General features: G+C 29.2%; 1 protein-coding gene across 1 annotated transcript; it reads left to right on the top strand.

Annotated features, from left to right (window-relative positions):
* The first annotated feature begins 5905 nt into the window (after window positions 1–5905).
* On the top strand, window positions 5906–23577 carry LOC149195624 (uncharacterized). The gene is made up of 4 exons (XM_089407974.1): window positions 5906–5971; window positions 19010–19216; window positions 19450–19645; window positions 23052–23577. Exons 1-4 carry the CDS (start codon window positions 5906–5908, stop codon window positions 23387–23389), a joined length of 807 nt encoding a protein of 268 aa, XP_089264100.1. The 3' UTR covers window positions 23390–23577.
* The last annotated feature ends 2130 nt before the right edge of the window (window positions 23578–25707 follow it).

Raw genomic sequence — 25707 nt, 5'->3', positions numbered from 1 at the left:
TCATGCCACAACATGGTCTTCTCTCCAGAGACCACTAGATTCTCTACTCCATTTTCAGGAACCATAGAACTATTGCACCCATCAACAAAAGTGCTACCTTGCAGCTTGTACAGAGTTCCAATCCGAACTCCCCGCATTAATATCAGTGCTCCTCGAACAATCTTGCAGGTATCTTTCTCGAACACCGTCTTTACACCTGCATCATCCAACTTGCTTACAGAAATCAGATTTCTGGCCAATGCAGGAATATGTAGAACACCCGGAAGTGTTCTAACCCTTCCACCTTGCAACTTCAACTTTACTTTTCCCCGACCAATGATTCTAGCCTTCCTATCATCTCCTAAGAAGACATCACCACCATCGTATTTCTCATACTCGCAGAACCACTCTCTATGGGGAGTGAAGTGAAAGGATGCACCTGAGTCAATCAACCATGCCTCATGATCTACATGTGTACTTGAAGAAGCCAATTACACATCCCCACCTTCATCTGAGGTGGTTTTCGCCTCTGCAGAAGGAGCATCATCAGATCCCTTTCCTTTATCAGGAGCTTTAGATTTACAATCCCTTCTGAAGTGCCCTTCCTTTCCGCATTTCCAGCACACCACCTTTGTAGGTTTTCCTGGAGATTTAGATCTCCCTCTAGATTTAGATCTCTCACTCGATGACTTATTTTTGTTTCTGTTCTGGGACCGTCCTCGTACAGACAAGGCATCACCATTCTGGTTGTCCATATTTTTCCGTCTCATCTCCTCCGTCAGCAAGGCTGAGACTATTTCATCAAATTGCAAAGCAGTTGCATTGCTACCTTTTGCAATAACCAGACTATCCCACGAATCTGGTAGAGAACACAACAGACTGATGCACTTATCTTCATCTGAAATTTTAATATCAATAGATAATAACTGACTTACCACAGTATTAAATGCATTCAGATGCTCTGTCACCGAGTCTCCATCTTTCATCCTCAGGTTATAAAGTTTTTTCCGCAGGAACAGTTTATTCACCAGAGACTTAGATTGGTACAAAGTCCCTAACTTGACCCACAAAGCCTTTGCCGTAGCTTCCCCTGATATATTCAGCAATACTGAATCCGAGACACACAATCGTATTGTGCTCTTTGCCTTCTGATCCAACTTCTTCCATTCTTCATCGGTCACTCCTGATGGTTTAGTACCCGGATCTACCGCGACCACTGATCTTTATCCACCAACAGATCCTCCATCTTGAGTTTCCACAACTCAAAATTCTGACCATTGAACTTCTCAATCTCTATCTTTCCACTGCTCGCCATCTTCTTTCACCACCAAAATCGATCTCGCAGATCTCCCACTGAACAGGGTCTACCATAGGCCCGAGTGAAACCCTCAGCAACAAAGGCGTCCCCATGAAGCCAAAACAGCTCTGATACCAAATGTAGGTTTTAACCCTATACAGAAATTACCTGCATACGAATTCTTAAACAAAGAAAATAAACAATGCGAGAGCATAACCCATAAAACACATATGCACAAATATTTTTCCCTGGATCCCAAAACCGGGACTACCAGCTTGATTTTTCATTATGCTCCTTTCAATGTTACAATAAGTATTTATACATGCCGAAGCATCCAATACCATGGACCGAAAACCATCGCGTCCAAAAAACATGTGCGAAAATCATGCACAAAATCATAGGTGGGTCTGCCCAACCTAACATATGGTCCAAAACCAAAATTTTCCGGGGCGCTGCCCCGGATCCCATAAAGTGGGGTTACGGGTGCCCTTCAAACCCCCTATTAACTACGTGGAAAGAATATAACACAACCCAACATCTATTCTATGATAAGCTTAGGGGCCAATTATTATTGGGTCAGCATAAAAGAAATTTCCCAGGAGCTGCTTCTAACACAATGTTAAACCGTGTGAGGCCAGTGAAAAAAATATAAAACTACCCAACAATATGACCTATACACTTAGCAAATGCTCTCCAGCCAACCTGATTGAACTTTCTTCTTTGAAAATTCGCCTTCAACATGAAGCTATAATGTGAAAACATAAGGTGATGGATACCGATGGCCTCAATGACTTATAAATGTATATTCAATAATAAGCTTAGTTGCCAAAGAATTCCCACTATCACAATAACAGCTACTTAAGGGTGGCGAAATCCATAAACTTTTGAAAAGTCCACAACCACGAAAATATGCACCAATTAGTTCAGAAAAGATAAGATAAGATTCCGACCACTGTCTGCTGCTGGGTAGAACAAATTAGGGAATTATCCATCTCTTCCTGTCCCTAACCAAACCCAAGAGTAGAAATAACAAAACTGCAGCAGCTTGATATTCTACTTGCAGCAATATTTGTGACAAGGTATGGGCTGGTGACAAGGTATGGGCTGTTGGTGACCACAGAGGATAGGAATACCTGAATATTATATTCGGAATTCTCAACACACATTAGAATATACCATGCAAACAATCTGTCATTGCATATGCATTACTACCATATCTTCAATTCTCCATTTTAATAAAAAAATGCAGAAATGTAATTCTAATTTCAAAACTAGAACAAAAGCATACATAACGAGCCAAAAGAAGCCCATTACACTTTGGGGGCTTAAATGTAAGGAGATGAAGAGTCTCTCTGGCCTAAAATAAGATAGAAAGGTAGATAACCTTTTGAACCGCTTAACAAGATTTCAAATTACTTTATCGCCCTTCTTAGTGGCATTGGCACGTTAAGTGGCCTAGGAATTTGTGTTTTAATCCCTAGCCATTTGCAATGTTCCTGTCCTTACTGGCATCGGCACATTAAGTTTCCTATGTGTTTTAATCCCTATCAATATGCAATACATTTCTTAAAACTACTGGAAAAGCTTTTACAATCTGCAATATCTACAACAAATGCTTACTACCGCAGAAAGTTGTCACTCTTCCAGGTATTAGAGTAAAATTCACTGGTATCAAGTCTGAATGAATTAGACTGAGCATCACACTATTAGACTTTTGCCCATATCGTTTTCAATGAAGGAGACATAATACACCGTTTAAAGTCCGAGTATGGGAAACCTTGACAAGTGAGCAAATCCAGGTGATGACAACCTTGTATTTTAAGTTATGCACAAGTGGAAAGTTATCCAATATATCTTTTTGAAATTAGTCATGTTGTTATTGCATGCATGTTCTCATGCTTTATACCTAGGTTTCATTTGATTGGAATAAATATATGCTTCATAGGCATCGATTGCATTTTCAAGAAAACAATAGCAGGGAAAGAAATCTTGTTCTTTCTTCTTTTCTTCTATTTTGGTAAGAAATTATGTTCTATGAATGAACTTTTGCAACATCTATGACAATATATGCTTTCGTTTTATTTTCTAATAGATCGTTCGGATTTTTAATCTCAGGAACAACTGAAACCATTGACAAATCAGTTAGCACTACTGAAAGATTTATCTCCACCTGAATATGTTAGCCTCCAAGCATGGGAGGGTAAACAAGCTGTCCATGTTGCTAATGAATCTCAAGGGAAAACAATGCCTTCCACAGAGGAGCAAAAGGTTAGTGTTCTTGAATCTTCAGCAATGTTTTTATTGATGATCAACAGAATTTCATTGGCAGTCCAGTTTTTCGGTCATTAGCTTTAATTTTCTTGTGAATTTCCAAGATGTGGAACAACTGCAAAAGATTTTGGTACATTTGTTTACTTGTAAAATAGATCATCTTATGTAAAAGATGAACATAACACTTAGTCGACCCCTTAACACATTTTTTCCTTTCAATTGTCCGCTTGTTCAACAATTTTCCATGTTAGGACATGGAGACACTGCAAAGTCTATTTCTATAGATATTTCTGCTTCCTTTCTAGCATGTGCTCACTGCTATGTTTATGCAGCTATGTAAGTTTTCAGAGCAACTGGTCCTTAATGAGCTGGTTTGACTCTCCCATCCATTTTAGTAAGAGAGATATGATTCCAATTTCTTTTCTGTGATAACGTAAATCTCAAAGACTCTATGCATTTTGCTGCCAACGTGCACATTTGAGGATTTTCACGGATTTTCTCCATGTTGATATAAGTACACCTATAGTTTGTACAGTCACCTGGCCATGCCTTATTAGAACGCTTATTATGGAGACCTTTTCTTTTCTATATTTAATGTTATAAAGAAAATTGTGTTCAACCTATTTATCGGATTGCCACATGTATCCTTTTGCGAAACGTTTGCTGACAATATATAACACTAGATGATATAAACAGATAAGGTTCAAAGAGGTTGTGAATTTTTTCAATATAGTCAAACTTCCGTTATTTTTTTGGTTTTTTAAAGAAACGGTTATAAGAATTTTATTAAAAGATAAAGCCAGGGTCTGGCCCAGAATTGTTTCATTTCTTAGGGATTACCAGTAATTTTTGTTGGTCTCTCAAACAATTATCTCATTTTATAAAAATTTCAATTTTAGTCTAGATTACTCGTAATATTTTTTTAGTCTCTCAAACAATTATCTCATTTTACAAAAATTTCAATTTCAGTTTAGCTGAAAACTTTCTAAAACACTCTCAAGATCAAAATGTATTTACATTCCATTTTTAATATTTGAATTAATTATTGGAGAGGTTTACAGCACAATAATTGGAATATGCCATCAATTTGAGATTCACTGTCAAGTTGTTTGTTTAACTATTATGCCATCAATTTGAGATTGATTGTCAAGTTGTTTGTTTAACTATTCTTCCAGCCTCTCTTATGTCCTTCTTAGAATATCTCCCTTGTCCTCTTGTGGAACTTTCAGTTTCTTGGCTATTTTTTTCCTCTCTAGTATTCATCATCATTTTTTTTGCCCGTCTAGTCAATACCTTCTTGATGTTTGCCTTTGATTCCTTTGGTTTTGTAGGCATGTTTCCAATTTTCTACCCCTTATTCCTTATGGAATTGTCACATTGTTTTGAGATTGGAGAGTATTGGTTGTTGATCTGAGCCCTCGATGGGGATGGCTCCTTTTCCTTTAAATTTGTTTCTTTTGTAGGTTCTTTTTCATGTGTTTCCTCCTCCTCCATTTCTGGGGTTATTTCTTCCTCCTTTGGAACTTCTTTTCACTTATTGTTCAACACTGCGTCCTATTTGATTTCTTCTTGTGATTGTAGGATCTCCATTTTTGCAACATTCTTTGGATTTTTTATTTCCCCCACTTCTATATTAGGGTTCATGATTTCTTCTTCTCGAGCCCTTTTCCTACCATTTTCTTCTTAAGTCTACAAGACCTCAAAAGGGTTTTGTGAGGTCAAGGCTGCATTTATGTCGAGTGTGGATTGGGGTTTGGTTGTTGTCATTTTTTGTTTATTCTCGCCCTTTCTTTATGTTTTCCATTGTTCTTCTTGACCTAGTGTCGAATCTTCCCCATTTCTTCTTGCAAATGACTTCTTACAATCTCTTGCAAAATGGCCATATTCATAGCAGAATTTGCATTTGAAGGGTAATTGCTCATAGTCAAGATTTTAACAATGATACCATTCACCCTGTGTGAGATTTATTTATGAGGGCAATCCTTTCTCCAGATCTATTTCAACACAATTTTTTGCACATGCAAATAAGTCCTTTAGGTTTAGCCCTATCCAAATATTTCCTCAACGCATTTCCAATTGCACCTAGACAAACATCACTCACTCTAGCATGAAATCAGAACCTAAGGAAGCTTGACCCAAATAGGGACTACATTTGGTATATCTTAATCTGGATGAAAGTCCATTGACCATTTTTTCAAAAACTACCTCTAGTCCCAAAAGAAATATGGTCCATTTCGAAAAATTACATCTTTATCTTTCTTAAATTCAAACAGGAAGGCAAAAAACCCATTCTCACATGCATACAGTCCAATATTTCCTTTTATCAATGGCTGCCAAGTTTTCTCCAGCCATAACGCAATGGATCTTGGGGACGACAACATTCCTGTGAACTTCCCAACTAAAGCTCAATCCAAAAATGCCAAGGTAGTTCTTTGAAATCCCGATGGAAGAGAAACATATGAGATAGTCTCTGCCTTCTTCACAAATTTTGATTGTGATTCCTTCTAGGCTTTTTGGAGAGTGAAGTTAAGAGGGTTTGAAAGGCCATAACTTCACCTTGCAGAGAGGGAACAAATCCCTTCGGAGCATCTTGAGAACAAATCTAAGGTTTTAGCCTCACAATGGTGGTGGTCTTATTCCCAGATATCCCTAAACCCAAATCAACCATGAATAGGCCAAGGAGAGATTTGATTTCAATAATAGCTTTTATTGTCACAAATCCTAGGCAACTTCAACAAATGAAAACCTCAACGAGCTCCAAGCAATGAAGACTACTACTTCTACTATAACAAATCCTAATTTGCTTCAAATTCTAAACCCCAACAGGCTCATGTAACAAAATTTCCTTACAATGGATACCAACTATTTAAGTAAACCCTAGCCATCAAGAGTTATGTACCACAACAATTTAAGTAAACACTTACAACAATTTGAGTAAACCCTAGTCATCAAGTGTTATGTACCACAACGATTCAAGTAAACCTTGGTCATCAAGAGTTACTAGTCATTAAGTAAACCCTGGTCATCAAGAGTTACTAGTCATTAAGTAAACCCTGGTCATCAAGAGTTACTAGTCATCAAGAGTTATGTAGAGTGATCCATATCCACTTATAACTAAATTCCCTATACTTTTAATCATTCTATTATTATTACCCTTCTTCCTTTCTCTTCTCTATGGATTTGTCTTGACCATGAGTCTTGTTTAAGCCAGCTTAGATTAAGTTTAGCCCCAGATCTACCCAACTCTAAGAGAGATCAAATCTCTTGATATTGTTTTAGAATGAGTCTTGTTTAAGCCAGCTTAGATTAAGTTACTCTAAGAGAGATCAAATCTCTTGACATTCTTTTAGAATGAAGTGAGTTTAGCCCCAGATAGTTCCCCAGATCTACCCAATGATAAGAGAGATCAAATCTCTTGATATTCTTTTAGAATGAGTCTTGTTTAAGCCAACTTAGATTAAGTTACTCTAAGAGAGATTAGATCTCTTGATATAAGTTACTCTAAGAGAGATCAAATCTCTTGATATTCTTTTAGAATGAAGTGAGATTTGATCCCTCTCAATGTAGAGTTAAAATAGACCTAAGTTGCTCTAAGAGAGATCAAATCTCTTTAAAATGAAGTGAGATTAAGTTTAGCCCCATATAGTTCCCTAAATCTAGGCAATGATAAGAGAGATCAAATCTTTTGATATAAGTTACTCCAAGAGAGATCAAATCTCTTGATATTCTTTTAGAATGAAGTCAGATTTGATCCCTCTGAGTGTAAAGTTAAAATAGTTAAAATAGACCTAAATTGGTTTAAAATATATCTATAAAGTAAAAAATAAATAAAGAAATTGAAAAAGTATATTAAAAAAATACTTTAACTTCTTTTATTGTAATTTTAAAATTATAAAATTTAAATTTCAAAATTTAATAAAATTTATATCTTTGATAAATGTTACTCTAAGAGAAATCATCTCTTAATATTCTTTTAGAATGAAGTGAAATTTAATCCCTTTTAGTGTAGAGTTAAAATAGAGCTAAATTGGTTTAAAATATATCTAAAAAAAAATGAAAAACTATATTAAAAAAAATAATTTAATTTTTTTATTGTAATTTTAATTTTATAAAATTTAAATTTCAAATTTTTATAAAATTAAAATTTGATTGCAAATTAAAAAATTATTAAACAATTGAAAATTTTATTAAATAATTGAAAAAAACAATTGAAAAAATTATTAAATAATTGAAAAAATTATTAAATAATTGAAAAAAATATTAAATATAAATTTAGTTCGCTTATCAATCCCTTTTCATTATATAATATTATGTAAATTTATTTATTAATTTATTAATTTTAATAAAATTACTTTAAATTAAAAAATACAAATACATTTATAAATATAAATAAATATTAAAAATACAAATACATTTATAAATATAAATAAATATTAATCAATATTAATTTGAAAAAATATAAAAAATAATAATAATAATTTAATTTTAATTTTATTGCAATTTTAATTTCAGAATTTAATAATTTAATTTTAATTTTAATCAAAGTATTCTAAAACTAAAATAAATTTATTTAATAAATTTATAAATTTAAATAAATGTTAATTTGAAAATATATAATAGAATTTAATTTAATTTAATCTTTATTGTGATTTTAATTTTAAATTAATAATAATAATAATAATTTAAAAAAATTAATAAATGTTAATTTGAAGATATATAAAAGAATTTAATTTAATTTAATATTTATTGTGATTTTAATTTTAAATTAATAATAATAATAATTTTAAAAAAAATTATAAAATTAAAATTTGATTGTAATTAAATCTCATATTATAAATAAATTTAAACAATAGAAAAAATTATAAAAATAAATTTAATGTGAGAAAATGAAAATGTTGCTATAATAGACTTTGTGATATTGAAAAAAAACTATTTCTATATTTTTTTAATTTTATTTTGAATGATATATACATTATATACAAAATTAAACTCTAAAAATAATTGATTTAAAAAAATAAAAAAAAACAAACAAAAATAATTTTTCAAAGACATACCATGAACACGCATCACAAAGTTCTTGTTTCACCTTACATACAAAGAGTTAAACAAAGTTCTTGTTTCACCTTACAAAGAGTTAAACTATATCAAAAAAAAGTTGTTCAAGTGTTGATCCGTTAAAGTCGTACAAGGAGGCACCGGCGAAGGCCAAGTGCATGATCCTAGATGAGGTCAAAGATCATGTAGTACCACACATTGTTGAGAAAGAAACAATAAGAGAAATGTGGTAGACATTGACCACCTTGTACCAGGGCACTTCCATCTAGCGGAAGATGCTATTAGAAAATCAGTTGAGATAGTACCAAATGCAAAAGGGAGAAGAGATCGATCCCTTCCTCCTCAGGTTGCAAGGGATTAGAGACCAGTTGACTTCCTTAGGGTCTACACCAAATCCTGAGTTCATGGTCAAGACTACCCTAAATGCAGTCACCGAGGATTAGGAGACATTTGTCCAAAGTATCTTGGGTAAAGCAACTCTCCCAAATTGGGAGGAGATGTGGGCAACTCTTCGACAAGAAGAGTTTAGGAGGTTGACTAAGGCAGGGGGTAGCGGCAAAGGAGCCCGGGTCAAGAAGGAGAAGGAGGCAAAAATATATTCATCAAAGACATACCATGAACACACATCGCAAATCTCTTGTTTCACCTTACATACAAAGAGTTAAACAAAGTTCTTGTTTCACCTTACATACAAAGAGTTAAACTATATCAAAAAAAATTCATGCTTCAAGTTACTCAAACAAAGTTAAATTATATCAAAGCAAACTTTATTCTTAATTCAAAAATATATTCATCAAAGACATACCATGAACACACATCGCAAAGTTCTTGTTTCACCTTACATCCAAAGAGTTAATCTTGTTTCACCTTACATATAAAGAGTTAAACTATATCGAAAAAACTTGTTTCACCTTACATCCAAAGAGTTAATCTTGTTTCACCTTACATAGAAAGAGTTAAACTATATCGAAAAAACTTCATGCTTCAACTTACTCAAGCAAAGTTAAATTATATCAAAGAAAATTTTATTATTCATTAGTTGAGTCAAAAAACTGCTATCACCGCAAATTTCTTGTTTCACCTTACATACAAAGAGTTAAACAAAGTTCTTGATTCACCTTACATACAAAGAGTTAAACTATATCGAAAAAGTTCTTGTTTCACCTTACATCCAAAGAGTTATTCTTGTTTCACCTTACATACAAAGAGTTAAACAAAGTTCTTGATTCACCTTACATACAAAGAGTTAAACTATATCGAAAAAGTTCTTGTTTCACCTTACATCCAAAGAGTTAATCTTGTTTCACCTTACATACAAAGAGTTAAACTATACTATATCGAAAAAGTTCTTGTTTCACCTTACATCCAAAGAGTTAATCTTGTTTCACCTTACATACAAAGAGTTCTTGTTTCACCTTACATACAAAGAGTTAAACAAAGTTCTTGATTCACCTTACATACAAAGAGTTAAACTATATCGAAAAAGTTCTTGTTTCACCTTACATCCAAAGAGTTATTCTTGTTTCACCTTACATACAAAGAGTTGTTTCACCTTACATACAAAGAGTTAAACAAAGTTCTTGATTCACCTTACATACAAAGAGTTAAACTATATCGAAAAAGTTCTTGTTTCACCTTACATCCAAAGAGTTAATCTTGTTTCACCTTACATACAAAGAGTTAAACTATACTATATCGAAAAAGTTCTTGTTTCACCTTACATCCAAAGAGTTAATCTTGTTTCACCTTACATACAAAGAGTTAAACTATATCGAAAAAACTTCATGCTTCAGCTTACTCGAGCAAAGTTAATTATATCAAAGAAAACTTTATTATTCATTAGTTGAGTCGAAAAATTGTATCACCGCAAATTTCTTGTTTCACCTTACATACAAAGAGTTAAACAAAGTTCTTGATTCACCTTACATACAAAGAGTTAAACTATATCAAGTTAATTATATCAAAGAAAACTTTATTATTCATTAGTTGAGTCGAAAAACTGTTATCACCACAAATTTCTTGTTTCACCTTACATACAACGAGTTAAACAAAGTTCTTGATTCACCTTACATACAAAGAGTTAAACTATATCGAAGTTTCACCTTACATACAAAGAGTTAAACTATATCGAAAAAGTTCTTGTTTCACCTTACATCCAAAGAGTTAATCTTGTTTCACCTTACATACAAAGAGTTAAACAAAGTTCTTGATTCACCTTACATACAAAGAGTTAAACTATATCGAAGTTACATACAAAGAGTTAAACAAAGTTCTTGATTCACCTTACATACAAAGAGTTAAACTATATCGAAAAAGTTCTTGTTTCACCTTACATCCAAAGAGTTAATCATGTTTCACCTTACATACAAAGAGTTAAACTATATCGAAAAAACTTCATGCTTCAACTTACTCAAGAAAACTTTATTATTCATTAGTTGAGTCGAAAAACTGATATCACCGCAAATTTCTTGTTTCACCTTACATACAAAGACTTAAACTATATCGAAAAAACTTCATGCTTCAGCTTACTCAAACAAAGTTAAATTATATCAAAGCAAACTTTATTCTTCATTAGTTGTGTCAAAAACTGCTATCACCGCAACTTTCTTGTTTCACCTTACATACAAAGAGTTAAACAAAGTTCTTGATTCACCTTACATACAAAGAGTTAAACAAAGTTCTTGTTTCACCTTACATACAAAGAGTTAAACTATATCGAAAAAACTTCATGCTTCAGCTTACTCAAACAAAGTTAAATTATATCAAAGAAAACTTTATTATTCATTAGTTGAGTCTGAAAACTGCGATCATCGCAAATTTCTTGTTTCACCTTACATACAAAGAGTTAAAAAAGGTTCTTGATTCACCTTACATACAAAGAGTTAAACTATATCTAAAAAACTTCATGCTTCAACTTACTCAAACAAAATTAAATTATATCAAAGCAAACTTTATTTTTCATTAGTTGTGTCAAAAAACTGTTATCACCGCAACTTTATTGTTTCACCTAACATACAAAGAGTTAAACAAAGTTCTTGATTCACCTTACTTACAAAGAGTTAAACTATATCAAAAAAACTTCATGCTTCAGCTTACTCAAACAAAGTTAAATTATATCAAAGAAAATTGTATTCTTCATTAGTTGAGTCAAATTCTTGTTTCACCTTACATACAAAGAGTTAAACAAAGTTCTTGATTCACCTTACTTACAAAGAGTTAAACTATATCAAACTTCATTAGTTGAGTCAAATTCTTGTTTCACCTTACATACAAAGAGTTAAACAAAGTTCTTGATTCACCTTACTTACAAAGAGTTAAACTATATCAAAAAAACTTCATGCTTCAGCTTACTCAAACAAAGTTAAATTATATCAAAGAAAATTGTATTCTTCATTAGTTGAGTCAAAAAACTTGAGTAAGAAAACTGCTATTGTTTCATAGTGGCTTTGTTGTAAATCTTCCTATACATTTTCAAGTAAGAATTTGATTTTTTGTTGTTTAAAATACATTTTTGAGTGCATAAATGGATCTCAAATTCTACGAATTAAACAACCTAAATTCAAGTTTTTAAGAATCTAAACTCAAGTTTTTAAAAATCTAAGTCTTGTTTCATAGTGGCTTCGTTGTAAATCCAATAAAACTTTAAGCTTTTAAATAGGCTACATTAGAGAAAAATACCATGGAAAAACCATAGGTTAAAAATACCATGGGAAATAGTTTTTTTTTCACTAGAATCTTCCTATACATTTTCAAGTAAGAATTTAATTTTTTGTTGTTTAAAATACATTTTTGAATGCATAAATGGATTCAGCACTCTAAAAAACCCAATTCAAATTATTCTCAAATTCTACATATTAAACAACTTAAATTCAAGTTTTTTTAAATCTAAACTCAAGTTTTCAAAAAAAATACCATGGAAAAAATCATGTGTTAAAAATACCATGGGAAATAGTTTTTTTCACTAGAATCTTCCTATACATTTTCAAGTAAGAATTTAATTTTTTGTTGTTTAAAATACATTTTTGAATGCATAAATGGATTCACCACTCTAAAAAACCCAATTCAAATTCTCAAATTCTACGGATTAAACAACTTAAATTCAAGTTTTTTTTAAATCTAAACTCAAATTTTCAAAAAGTTTTTAAAAAACTCTGTGAAAAATGTTGTGGAAAAGGTCATTTTGTCATGGGAAATAGTCTTCTTTTACTAGAATCTTCCTATACATTTTCAAGTTCATTTTGTCATGGGGAATAGTCTTTTTTCACTAGAATCTTCCTATACATTTTCAAGTAGGAATTTATTTTTGTCATTTAAAATACATTTTTGAATGCTCTAAAACTCACATTCAATGGATTAAACAACTTAAACTCGAGTTTTTAAAAATCTCTATAAAAATGTTGTGGAAAAGGTGGTCATTTTGTCATGGGAAATAGTCGTTTTTCACTAGAATCTTCCTATACATCTTTTCTCACTGGAATCTTCCTATACCTTTTCAAGTAAAAAAAAAAAAAAAAAAGTTGTTTAAAATACATTTTTGAATGCTCTATTTTATGGATTAAACAACTTAAACTTAAGTTTTTAAAAATCTCTATAAAAATGTTGTGGAAAAGATCATTTTGTCTATAAATTAGACTACTAAAAAACAATTTATCTCAATTTTATGTTAAAAATTCAACTTAAACTCAAGTTTATTAAACCTCTATAAAAATGTTGTGGAAAAGGTCATTTTGTCTATGTGGAAAAGGTCATTTTGTCATGGGAAATAGTATTTTTTCACTATAATCTTCCTATACATTTTCAAGTAAGATTTATTTTTATTGTTGTTTAAAATACATTTTTGAATGCTTTTAAACCCAAATTCTATGGATTAAACAACTTAAACAAGTTTCTAAAAATATCTATAAAAATGTTGTGGAAAAGGTCTTTTTGTCTATTCTTTAATTAAATGTGAAAAGGTCATTTTGTCATGGGAAATAGTCTTTTTTCACTGGAATCTTCCTATACATTTTCAAGTAAGAATTTATTTTTTTGTTGTTTAAAATACATTTTTGAATGCCCTAAAAAAACCCTTAAACAACTTAAACTCAAGTTTTTAAAAACCTCTATAAAAATGTTGTGGAAAAGTTCATTTTGTCTATAAATTAGACTACTAAAAAACAATTTATCTCAATTTTATGTTAAAAATTCCACTTAAACTCATGTTTTTTAAAATCTCTATAAAAATGTTGTGGAAAAGGTCATTTTTTCTATGGATTAAACAACTTAAACTCAAGTTTTTTAAAATCTCTATAAAAATGTCATTTTGTCTATAAATTAGACTACTAAAAAACAATTTATCTCAATTTTATGTTGAAAAATCAATTGAAATTCAAGTTTTTTCAAATCTCTATAAAAATGTTGTGGAAAAGGTCATTTTGTCTATAAATTAAACTACTAAAAAACAATTTATCTCACTTTTATGTTAAAAATTCAACTTAAACTCAAGTTTTTAAAAATCTCTTCCTATACATTTTCAAGTAAGAATTTATTTTTTTGTTGTTTAAAATACATTTTTGAATGCCCTAAAAAAACCCTTAAACAACTTAAACTCAAGTTTTTAAAAACCTCTATAAAAATGTTGTGGAAAAGTTCATTTTGTCTATAAATTAGACTACTAAAAAACAATTTATCTCAATTTTATGTTAAAAATTCCACTTAAACTCATGTTTTTTAAAATCTCTATAAAAATGTTGTGGAAAAGGTCATTTTTTCTATGGATTAAACAACTTAAACTCAAGTTTTTTAAAATCTCTATAAAAATGTCATTTTGTCTATAAATTAGACTACTAAAAAACAATTTATCTCAATTTTATGTTGAAAAATCAATTGAAATTCAAGTTTTTTCAAATCTCTATAAAAATGTTGTGGAAAAGGTCATTTTGTCTATAAATTAAACTACTAAAAAACAATTTATCTCACTTTTATGTTAAAAATTCAACTTAAACTCAAGTTTTTAAAAATCTCTTCCTATACATTTTCAAGTAAGAATTTATTTTTTTGTTGTTTAAAATACATTTTTGAATGCCCTAAAAAAACCCTTAAACAACTTAAACTCAAGTTTTTAAAAACCTCTATAAAAATGTTGTGGAAAAGTTCATTTTGTCTATAAATTAGACTACTAAAAAACAATTTATCTCAATTTTATGTTAAAAATTCCACTTAAACTCATGTTTTTTAAAATCTCTATAAAAATGTTGTGGAAAAGGTCATTTTTTCTATGGATTAAACAACTTAAACTCAAGTTTTTTAAAATCTCTATAAAAATGTCATTTTGTCTATAAATTAGACTACTAAAAAACAATTTATCTCAATTTTATGTTGAAAAATCAATTGAAATTCAAGTTTTTTCAAATCTCTATAAAAATGTTGTGGAAAAGGTCATTTTGTCTATAAATTAAACTACTAAAAAACAATTTATCTCACTTTTATGTTAAAAATTCAACTTAAACTCAAGTTTTTAAAAATCTCTTCCTATACATTTTCAAGTAAGAATTTATTTTTTTGTTGTTTAAAATACATTTTTGAATGCCCTAAAAAAACCCTTAAACAACTTAAACTCAAGTTTTTAAAAACCTCTATAAAAATGTTGTGGAAAAGTTCATTTTGTCTATAAATTAGACTACTAAAAAACAATTTATCTCAATTTTATGTTAAAAATTCCACTTAAACTCATGTTTTTTAAAATCTCTATAAAAATGTTGTGGAAAAGGTCATTTTTTCTATGGATTAAACAACTTAAACTCAAGTTTTTTAAAATCTCTATAAAAATGTCATTTTGTCTATAAATTAGACTACTAAAAAACAATTTATCTCAATTTTATGTTGAAAAATCAATTGAAATTCAAGTTTTTTCAAATCTCTATAAAAATGTTGTGGAAAAGGTCATTTTGTCTATAAATTAAACTACTAAAAAACAATTTATCTCACTTTTATGTTAAAAATTCAACTTAAACTCAAGTTTTTAAAAATCTCTTCCTATACATTTTCAAGTAAGAATTTATTTTTTTGTTGTTTAAAATACATTTTTGAATGCCCTAAAAAAACCCTTAAACAACTTAAACTCAAGTTTTTAAAAACCTCTATAAAAATGTTGTGGAAAAGTTCATTTTGTCTATAAATTAGACTACTAAAAAACAATTTATCTCAATTTTATGTTAAAAATTCCACTTAAACTCATGTTTTTTAAAATCTCTATAAAAATGTTGTGGAAAAGGTCATTTTTTCTATGGATTAAACAACTTAAACTCAAGTTTTTTAAAATCTCTATAAAAATGTCATTTTGTCTATAAATTAGACTACTAAAAAACAATTTATCTCAATTTTATGTTGAAAAATCAATTGAAATTCAAGTTTTTTCAAATCTCTATAAAAATGTTGTGGAAAAGGTCATTTTGTCTATAAATTAAACTACTAAAAAACAATTTATCTCACTTTTATGTTAAAAATTCAACTTAAACTCAAGTTTTTAAAAATCTCTTCCTATACATTTTCAAGTAAGAATTTATTTTTTTGTTGTTTAAAATACATTTTTGAATGCCCTAAAAAAACCCTTAAACAACTTAAACTCAAGTTTTTAAAAACCTCTATAAAAATGTTGTGGAAAAGTTCATTTTGTCTATAAATTAGACTACTAAAAAACAATTTATCTCAATTTTATGTTAAAAATTCCACTTAAACTCATGTTTTTTAAAATCTCTATAAAAATGTTGTGGAAAAGGTCATTTTTTCTATGGATTAAACAACTTAAACTCAACTTTTTTAAAATCTCTATAAAAATGTCATTTTGTCTATAAATTAGACTACTAAAAAACAATTTATCTCAATTTTATGTTGAAAAATCAATTGAAATTCAAGTTTTTTCAAATCTCTATAAAAATGTTGTGGAAAAGGTCATTTTGTCTATAAATTAAACTACTAAAAAACAATTTATCTCACTTTTATGTTAAAAATTCAACTTAAACTCAAGTTTTTAAAAATCTCTATAAAAATGTTGTGGAAAAGGTCATTTTGTCTATAAATTGGACTACTAAAAAACAATTTATCTCAATTTTATGTTAAAAATTCAACTTAAACTCAAGTTTTTTAAAATCTCTATAAAAATGTTGTGGAAAATGTCATTTTGTTTATAAATTAGACCATTTAGACTATGCTAATTTATCTCAATCTTAATGTTAAAAATTCATTTTTTTAATTTAATTTAATTATATGGATTAAACAGCTTAAACTCGTTTTTAAAAATCTCTATAAAAATGTTGTGGAAAAGGTCATTTTGTCTATAAATTAGACTACTAAAAACAATTTATCTCAATCTTATGTTAATTTTTTTTATTTATTTAATTTAATTCTATGAATTAAACAACTTAAATTCAAGTTTTTAAAAATCTCTATAAAAATGTTGTAGAAAAAGTCATTTTGTCTATAAATTAAACTACTAAAAAACAATTTATCTCAATTTTATGTTAAAAATTCAACTTAAACTCAAGTTTTTTAATATCTCTATAAAAATGTTGTGGAAAAGGTCATTTTGTCTATAAATTTTGTCTATAAATTAGACTACTCTGACTAAAAACCAATTTATCTCAATCTTATGTTAAAGTTAAAAATTCATTTTTTAATTTAATTCATAAAAAGCAATTTATCTCAATCTTATGTTAAAAATTCATTTTTTTAATTTAATTTAATTCTATGGATTAAACAACTTAAACTCAAGTTTTTAAAAATCTATATAAAAATGTTGTGGAAAACGTCATTTGTCTCTAAATTAGACTACTCAAAAACAATTTATCTCAATTTTATGTTAAAAATTCAACTTAAACTCAAGTTTTTTAAAATCTCTATAAAAATGGTGTGGAAAAGGTCATTTTGTTGCTGACCAAAAACAATTTATCTCAATCTTATGTTAAAAATTCATTTTTTCATTTAATATAATTTAATCCTACAGATTAAACAACTTAAACTCAACTCAAGTTTTTAAAAATCTCAAATTCTTCGACTCTTTTTAAAAATCTCAAATTCTATGGATTAAACAACTTAAACAACTTAAACTCAAACTCAAGTTTTTCTCAAATTACTCTACTCTTTTTAAAAATCTCAAATTCTATGGATTAAACAACAAAACTTGTTTTTAAAAATCTATATAAAAATGTTTTGGAAAAGGTCATTTTGTCTATAAATTAGACTCTTTTTAAAAATCTCAAATTCTATGGATTAAAAAACTTAAACTTGTTTTTAAAAATCTATATAAAAATGTTTTGGAAAAGGTCATTTTGTCTATAAATTAGACTGTGCTAACTAAAAAACAATTTATCTCAATTTTATGTTAAAATTCATTTTTTAATTTACTTTAATTTAATTCTACGGATTAAACAACTTAAACTCAACTCAAGTTTTTAAAAAACTCAAATTCTATGGATTAAACAACTTAAACTTAAACTCAACTCAAGTTTTTAAAAAACTCAAATTCTATGGATTAAACAACTTAAACTCAAGTTTTTAAAAATATCTATAAAAATGTTGTAGAAAAGTCGTTTTGTCTATAAATTAGACATTAAAAAAAAATAAACAATTTCTCTCAATTTTCCTATATATTTTCAAATAAGAATTTAATTTTTTGTTGTTTAAAATATATTTTTGAATACATAACTCTAAAAAACACAAATTCTATAAATTAAACAATTTAAACTCAAGTTTTTTAAAAATCTCTATAAAAAATATTGTGAAAAAGGACTATAAAAAATTATTTTGTCTATAAATAAGACTATTCTAACTAAAAAACAATACATCTCAATTTTATGCTAAATATATTTTTTAATTTAATTTAATTCATATTTTTATATAATTTTCCTCCAACCATATCTATTCCATCAACAATTTAGATGGTTAATTATTAATTTTATTTTATTTATATTTTTTAAATGTATTTTTACTTTGAAAAAATTTATCAACAATTTAGGTTGTTAATTATTAATTTTATTTTATTTATATTTTTTAAATGTATTTTTACTTGGAAAAAATTTATGTCTTCCGCCATAATAGATTAGAAAGCTCCTCTCAGCCCAATTAACCTGCTTTCAATTCTAAATCCAACCTTTAAGTTTAGGATAGATTTTGCTTTAATGATGGAAAAATAAATTCTAACAATAGATTAGCAGATCAATTTTCCGGTCTATAGAAACACTGAAAATGATTCAGAAGTTTCTGTTGGAAAAAAAGAAAATGATTCAGAAGTTACCAATATATTTGACTATTTATCGTGGGGCTAGCTTTGGAAAGCCTTTGTGATTATTAATTTTATGTATGAGGAGTTATAATCGCAATTTTATCTGATTATGATTCTGGGTGGCTGCATTTGATTCATGATTTCTGCAGGTTTTGACGGCAGAGAACTCCAAAGGAAATGACGGAGAAAGCTTAAAAGATATCCCTCCTGATATCGAAAACAAAGGACTGAATTTTGACAAAAAACGTGAAGCCGAAGGAAATTCAAATGATGAGAAAGCAACAGATGGCACCCAAAACGACAATGCAAACGCTTCAAATGATGAGAAAGCAACAGATGGCCCCCAAAATCTAGAGGTCTGAAACAAGGAAAAATAATAATTATATCACTGACTGCCATTTTTGGATAATTCTTGATTAATCCTTAAATTTGTGCATAAATCTCATAGGACCTGTTATCTACATTTCCTTGTGATATGCATAGTTCTCATCTGAATAAGTTCCTGGCCTTCTGCTCTAAACATTCAATATGCTGTTATGTCCTTAGTTTTAGATGGATTATGTAATCTTTTTCGCTGACCACATTGCAGGCTGAATACCTAAAAGCTTACCATCTTGAGATAGCAAAGCTATATCAAAGTAAATCTGCAACAGCTGCTGCAGAAGAAATCCCAGAAGATACCCCCACAGAGCGCCGTGTTGGGCAGAAAGTAAAACGAGAAGAATCAGATGAGGACGAAGACGAAGACGATGATGGATTTGATCAACTGGACCCTTTTGCAACAGGTTTTTGTACTGGTTATGGATCTTTTATCTGAGTTTTAATATGATATAGCTGTTTTCTAACCCACACATTTTTGGCAGCTTAAAATCATATTAATTATCAACATGATTTCACAAAGAGTATAAAACAATATTGAGAAACGAGGTGGATGATGTAGCATAGTACTGGTTATCAAAATAGTGTAGTTTCTTTTAACATTAAAGTTTTTTTAGTATGAGTAAAATTTATTCATATTCTTTTAATAAAAAGAAGACAGACCCCACAGAGCCACCATAAGCACTAACAAAAAAATAAAAATAAAAATCTCAAAAATGGGCTGCCTGGCATCAACATGTTTTACTTTTCTTTCCTATTCAATGATGTCTTTTTCATAATATATGCATTCATGAGTTCTTTGCAACAGAGTATATGATAGTGGTCCAGGTACCATGTTTAGGAGAAAGGGCTCAACTACCTAGAGGGGTAGTTTATAAGTCTAAATTGTTATGAAGAAAAAAGGATGGGTTATGAAGAAATGTGTGGACCAATCATCTCTAATTACACTTTACACATGGACTTCAGAAAACCATAGCTTTTTTAAACATGCATATGGACTCATGGATGTAGAATATCGTTGATCAAGAACGAGACAAGTAGGTAAAAAAATGGAACTTGTCTCGCATAAGATTGTGTCCTTCATAATTGATAAAATGTCCCGGTCTGAAGCTTCACCAGATGTAAGGAACATTGAAGTACAAGCAAATTCAACTTTACTACCAGAGTAGTAAGAGGAAGCAATTATATGAATTTCACTCTGAACTTACTTTTTGTACATATTGTATTGGGTTTGTCTGTGAGTCCCTTTGTCTCTTTTTCCGGTCTCTTTTTTTCTTTTAAGCAAGGATTTTTATACACCAATTTGGTGTCAAAAGGATTTTTATACACCAATTTGGTGTCAATTTGGTGTTTTGACCTTAATCTTTTGTACATATTGTGTTGGGTTTGTCTGTGAGTCACTTGTTCCCTACATCTTATACATCAATTTGGTTTAATTGATCTTGATCTTTTGTACATATTGTATTGGGTTACATCAATTTGGTTTGATCGTGAGCTTTTGTACCTATTGTATTGTTCCCTACATCTTATACATCAATTTGGTTTAATTGATCTTGATCTTTTGTACATATTGTATTGGGTTACATCAATTTGGTTTGATCGTGATCTTTTGTACCTATTGTATTGGGTTACATGTATTGGGTTACATCAATTTGGTTTGTCTGTGAGTCCCTATTATTTATTGGGTTACATCAATTTGGTTTGTCTGTGAGTCCCTATTGTTTTATACACCAATTTGGTGTCAAGCAAGGAGTTTTATACACCAATTTGGTGTCAAGCAAGGAGTTTTATACACCAATTTGGTGTCAAGCAAGGAGTTGTATACACCAATTTGGTGTCTGGTTTGACCTTGATCTTTTGTACATATTGTGTTGGGTTTGTCTGTGTTGGGTTTGTCTGTGAGTCACTTGTTCCTTACATCTTATACATCAATTTGGTTTGATCTTGATCTCTTGATCTTGATCTTTTGTACAATACAATCTTTTGTACATATTGTATTGGGTTACATCAATTTGGTTTGATCGTGATCTTTTGTACCTATTGTATTGGGTTACATCAATTTGGTTTGTCTGTGAGTCCCTATTGTTTTATAAACTAAAAAATCTTATACACCAATTTGGTGAAACTTCTGTCACATAAGATTGTGAATTGTGCCCTTCATAATTGATAAAATTGATAAAATGCCGCAGTCTGAGGCTTCACCAGATGTAAGGAACATTGAAGTACAAGCAAATTCAGCTTTAATACCAGAGCAGTAAGAGGAAGCAATTATATGAATTTCAGTCTGAACTCACCTTTTGTACATATTGTATTGGGTTTGTCTGTGAGTCCTTGTTGCATAAATAAGAGGTCTTATACAGGTAAACCAATCTTATAATTAGATAATAATAAAAAATAATAAATAGCGGACAAATATGCTTATAATTATAATTAGATAATAATAAATGGTGAGCAAATGATGATACAAATCCATCCACAAAAGAGTCAAAGACACCTCCCCCAAATTTCTAATAATAGCGAAGTGAAGCTTAAAAGTGTGGACAAATACAACTGTATATCCCATGTTTCCACTCTAGAAAGCAACGTAATCTAAAACTCAACAACACTGCTAACGGGGCGTTGGTTCACTGGTGAGGCTGATAAAGTATTGGTCTACATTCACTGGTGAGGCTAATAAAGTATTGATCTCTAGACGAGGGTTCCATCCTTACTTGTAGTTTGCACCACCTGAATGGTGCGAGTTTCAAAGAGGTGTTGGGATACCATTCCTGAGTAATTTGGTTCTTTGGAATCTGATTCCAGAAACGGATACCTTTAAAATTGTAATTTGGAGTGTTACTTAAAATTCAGTTGTGTGTTGTGTGCATCTGTCAGATTGAAATTGTAATTTGGAGAGCTAGTTAAAATTCAGTTGTGTGTTGTGCGCATCTGTCAGATTGAAATTGTAATTTGGAGAGTTAGTTAAAATTTAAATTGTAATTTGGGGAGTTAGTTAAAATTCAGTTGTGTGTTGTGTGCATCTGTCAGATTGAAATTGTAATTGGGAGAGGTCAATTGTAATTTGGAGACTTGGTTAAAATTCAGTTGTGTTGTGTGCTGTGTGCATCTGTCAGATGGTTGGATATACATTGTTGTAAGTGTTTTGTCAAACACTTCGCATGCATAGTGCACACTTCACATAAGAGTGTTAGAATTCAGTTAAGTGATTGTAAATGGAGAGTTAGTTAAAATTCAATTGTGTGTTGTGCGTATCTGCCAGATTGAAATTGTAATTTGAAATCAAGTGTTTTGTCAAACACTTCGCATACATAGTGCAGAACCCATGAAAATTAACCTTAAAAAGAAATAGTAATTGGGAGAGTTAGTTAAAATTCAGTTAAGTAATTGTAATTTGGAGAGTTAGTTAAAATTCAGTTGTCTGTTGCGTGCATCTGTCAGATGGTTGGAAATCATACAAGTGTTCTGTCAGATGGGCAAGGGAAATCATTCAAGTGTTTTGTCAAACACTTCGCATACATAGTGCTCATAATCAATTTGTACGGTGTGGGTATGGGAAATCATACAAGTGTTTTGTCAAACACTTCACATACATATTACCCAACAAATGAAAATATTAACCTCAAAAACTACAGAACAAAGAAACATCTAGCAAATACCTGCGGCCAAACTATTTGGATTTATTTCTTTCGACTCGACTGCTTGTTTGGACGAATGAGGTGTTTTGAATTTTCTTGCTGTTTTCGCATTCTTGCAGTAGTTTCATGGTTAACAACATACAACCTGAGATTTTCTTTGCATCCTGTGTTGCTACAGGAGTGGACAGCGAAACAATTGATAAGGAAAGTAAGCAGGAAAATTCCCCTGCCTCCGATGCTAAAGATGCTTTAATGGATGACCAAACAGATAACCTAACAGAAAATTCCCCTGCCTCCGATGCTAAAGATGCTTTAATGGATGTCCAAACAGATAACCTAACAGAAAATTCCCCTGCCTCCGATGCTAAAGATGCTTTAATGGATGACCAAACAGATAACCTAACAGAAAATGCCCCTGCCTCCGATGCTAAAGATGCTTTAATGGATGACCAAACAGATATCCTAACAGCTCCCAACCCGGATGGTGACGACGATGACGATATTGAATGGGAATGATCACTTGTACATTTATGCTCGAGAGGGGAGGACGGCACAAGGAATTAATTGAACTGGAGAGACTCACATGATTGGTTGTAAACTGTTTTGATTTTCTGCCCATGGTCACTCTGTGTTGGGAAATCATGGTGATAAAAGAAGACATGATATCTTCCATGAAAAATCCAGAATTGATTTAACTCTATTGGCATCCATTTGAAAATCTGAGTATTTTTTTTTATTAATTTGAAGTATCTTGTGATCTATTATTTTATGCATTTAGTGTGGTTGTGAATGTTCGTATTATTATTAATTTAGTTTTTAATTTGCATAGCTTAAGATTTTGCTGTATCTTGCATTTATGTTTTTTAATCCATTCAGTGTGGTTAATAATGTTTACATTATTAATTTAACCTAATGTTTTTAATGTGACTATTATTAATTTTAATTGGTATAATTTATTAGTTTTTAAAATTAACTTTTTAATTTGTATAATATATTAATTTTAAATTTTATTTTATTGATAATCATTCTAATAATTTACATTTATATTTTATTTGTGTTTGTTTATTTAATACTCAATTTTTGTAATTTATATGTTTATAATTTATAAATGCGATTTAAAATTCTCTTCAAATCATTTAGTTAGCTTTATAAATATATTTTATTAAATATTCAATTTTTTTTAATTTATTGGTTCATAATTCCTTAAATCATTTAGTTATCTTTATAAACGTATTTTATTAAATATTTATTTGTTTTTAATTTATTTGTTCATAATTCTTCAAATCATTTAGTTAGCTTTATAAATGTATTTTATTAAATATTCATTTTTTTTAATTTATTAGTTCATAATCATTTAGTTAGCTTTATAAATATATTTTATTAAATATTCAATTTTTTTTTAATTTATTGGTTCATAATTCTTTAAATCATTTAGTTATCTTTATAAACGTATTTTATTAAATATTTATTTTTTTTTAATTTATTTGTTCATAATTCTTCAAATCATTTAGTTAGCTTTATAAATGTATTTTATTAAATATTCATTTTTTTTTAATTTATTTTCATAATTTTGTATATGGATTTTGGTGGTTAAAAGCTTTTTTCCAAATAAAAAACTAATAATAAAAATAAAAAGCTTATTGATTTGTCTAAACCTTTTTTGGTAGTTGTTTATAAGGGCTTCAATAGCCCAGGAAATTATTGAAATCATTTCTCAAAGAGGTGAATATTAAAGTGCATTAATTTTTGGTAGTTGTTTATAAGGGTTTCAATAGCCTAGGAAATTATTGAAATCATTTCTCAAAGAGGTGAATATTAAAGTGCATTAATTTTTGGTAATTGTTTATAAGGGCTTTAATAATCTAGGAAATTATTGAAATCATTTTTCTCTCAAAAAGAAGTGAATATAAAAGTGAAATAATTCCTATTTACGTAAAACACTTTCAAATCATCTCTGAAAATAGGTACATAATAAAAAAAACTCATTAATTTATCTATCTAGTTGTTTATAAGAAAAAAAACTCATTAATTTATCTATCTAGTTGTTTATAAGGGCTTCAATAACCTAGGAAATTATTGAAATCATCTCTAAAAATAGGTACATAATAAAAAAAACTCATTAATAACTCATTAATTTATCTATCTACTTGTTTTATAAAGGCTTCAACAACCTAGGAAATTATTGAAATCATTTTTCCCTCAAAAAGAGGTGAATATAAATAGCTACATAATAAAAAAAATTCATTAATTTATTTATGTGGTTGTTTATAAGGGTTTCAATAACCTAGAAAATTATTGAAATCATTTTTCCCTCAAAAAGAGGTGAATATAAATAGCTACATAATAAAAAAAATTCATTAATTTATTTATCTGGTTGTTTATAAGGGTTTCAATAACCTAGAAAATTATTGAAATCATTTTCCCTCAAAAAGAGGTGAATATAAATGGTAAATAATAAAAAACACTCATTAATTTATCTATCTAGTTGTTTATAAGAGTTTCAATAACCTAGGAAATTATTGAAATCATTTTTCCCTCAAAAAGAGTTAAATATAAATAGGTATATAATAAAAAAACTCATTTATTTATTTATCTAGTTGTTTATAAGGGTTTCAATAACCTAGAAAATTATTGAAATCATTTTTCCCTCAAAAAGAGGTGAATATAAATAGGTAAATAATAATAAAAACTCATTAATTTATCTATCTAGTTGTTTATAAGGACTTCAATAACCTCGGAAATTATTGAAATCATCTTCAATAACCTAGAAAATTATTGAAATCATTTTTCCCTCAAAAAGAGGTTAATATAAAAGTGCATTTCCTTGACATAAA

Source organism: Pinus tabuliformis, chromosome 2_2, assembly GCF_031772625.1.
Source record: "Pinus tabuliformis cultivar Carrire ecotype Pingquan chromosome 2_2, CPIR1, whole genome shotgun sequence".
Classification (NCBI taxonomy): Eukaryota; Viridiplantae; Streptophyta; class Pinopsida; order Pinales; family Pinaceae; genus Pinus; species Pinus tabuliformis.
This window is presented reverse-complemented; position numbering and strand designations above follow the sequence as displayed.

Coding starts and splice junctions, on each gene's coding strand:
- LOC149195624 (XM_089407974.1), top strand. CDS start 5,906: ATGGATCTTGGGGACGACAACATTCCTGTGAACTTCCCAACTAAAGCT. Junction 19,217..19,449: donor ATGGCCCCCAAAATCTAGAG/GTCTGAAACAAG, acceptor ACCACATTGCAG/GCTGAATACCTAAAAGCTTA. Junction 19,646..23,051: donor ACTGGACCCTTTTGCAACAG/GTTTTTGTACTG, acceptor GTGTTGCTACAG/GAGTGGACAGCGAAACAATT.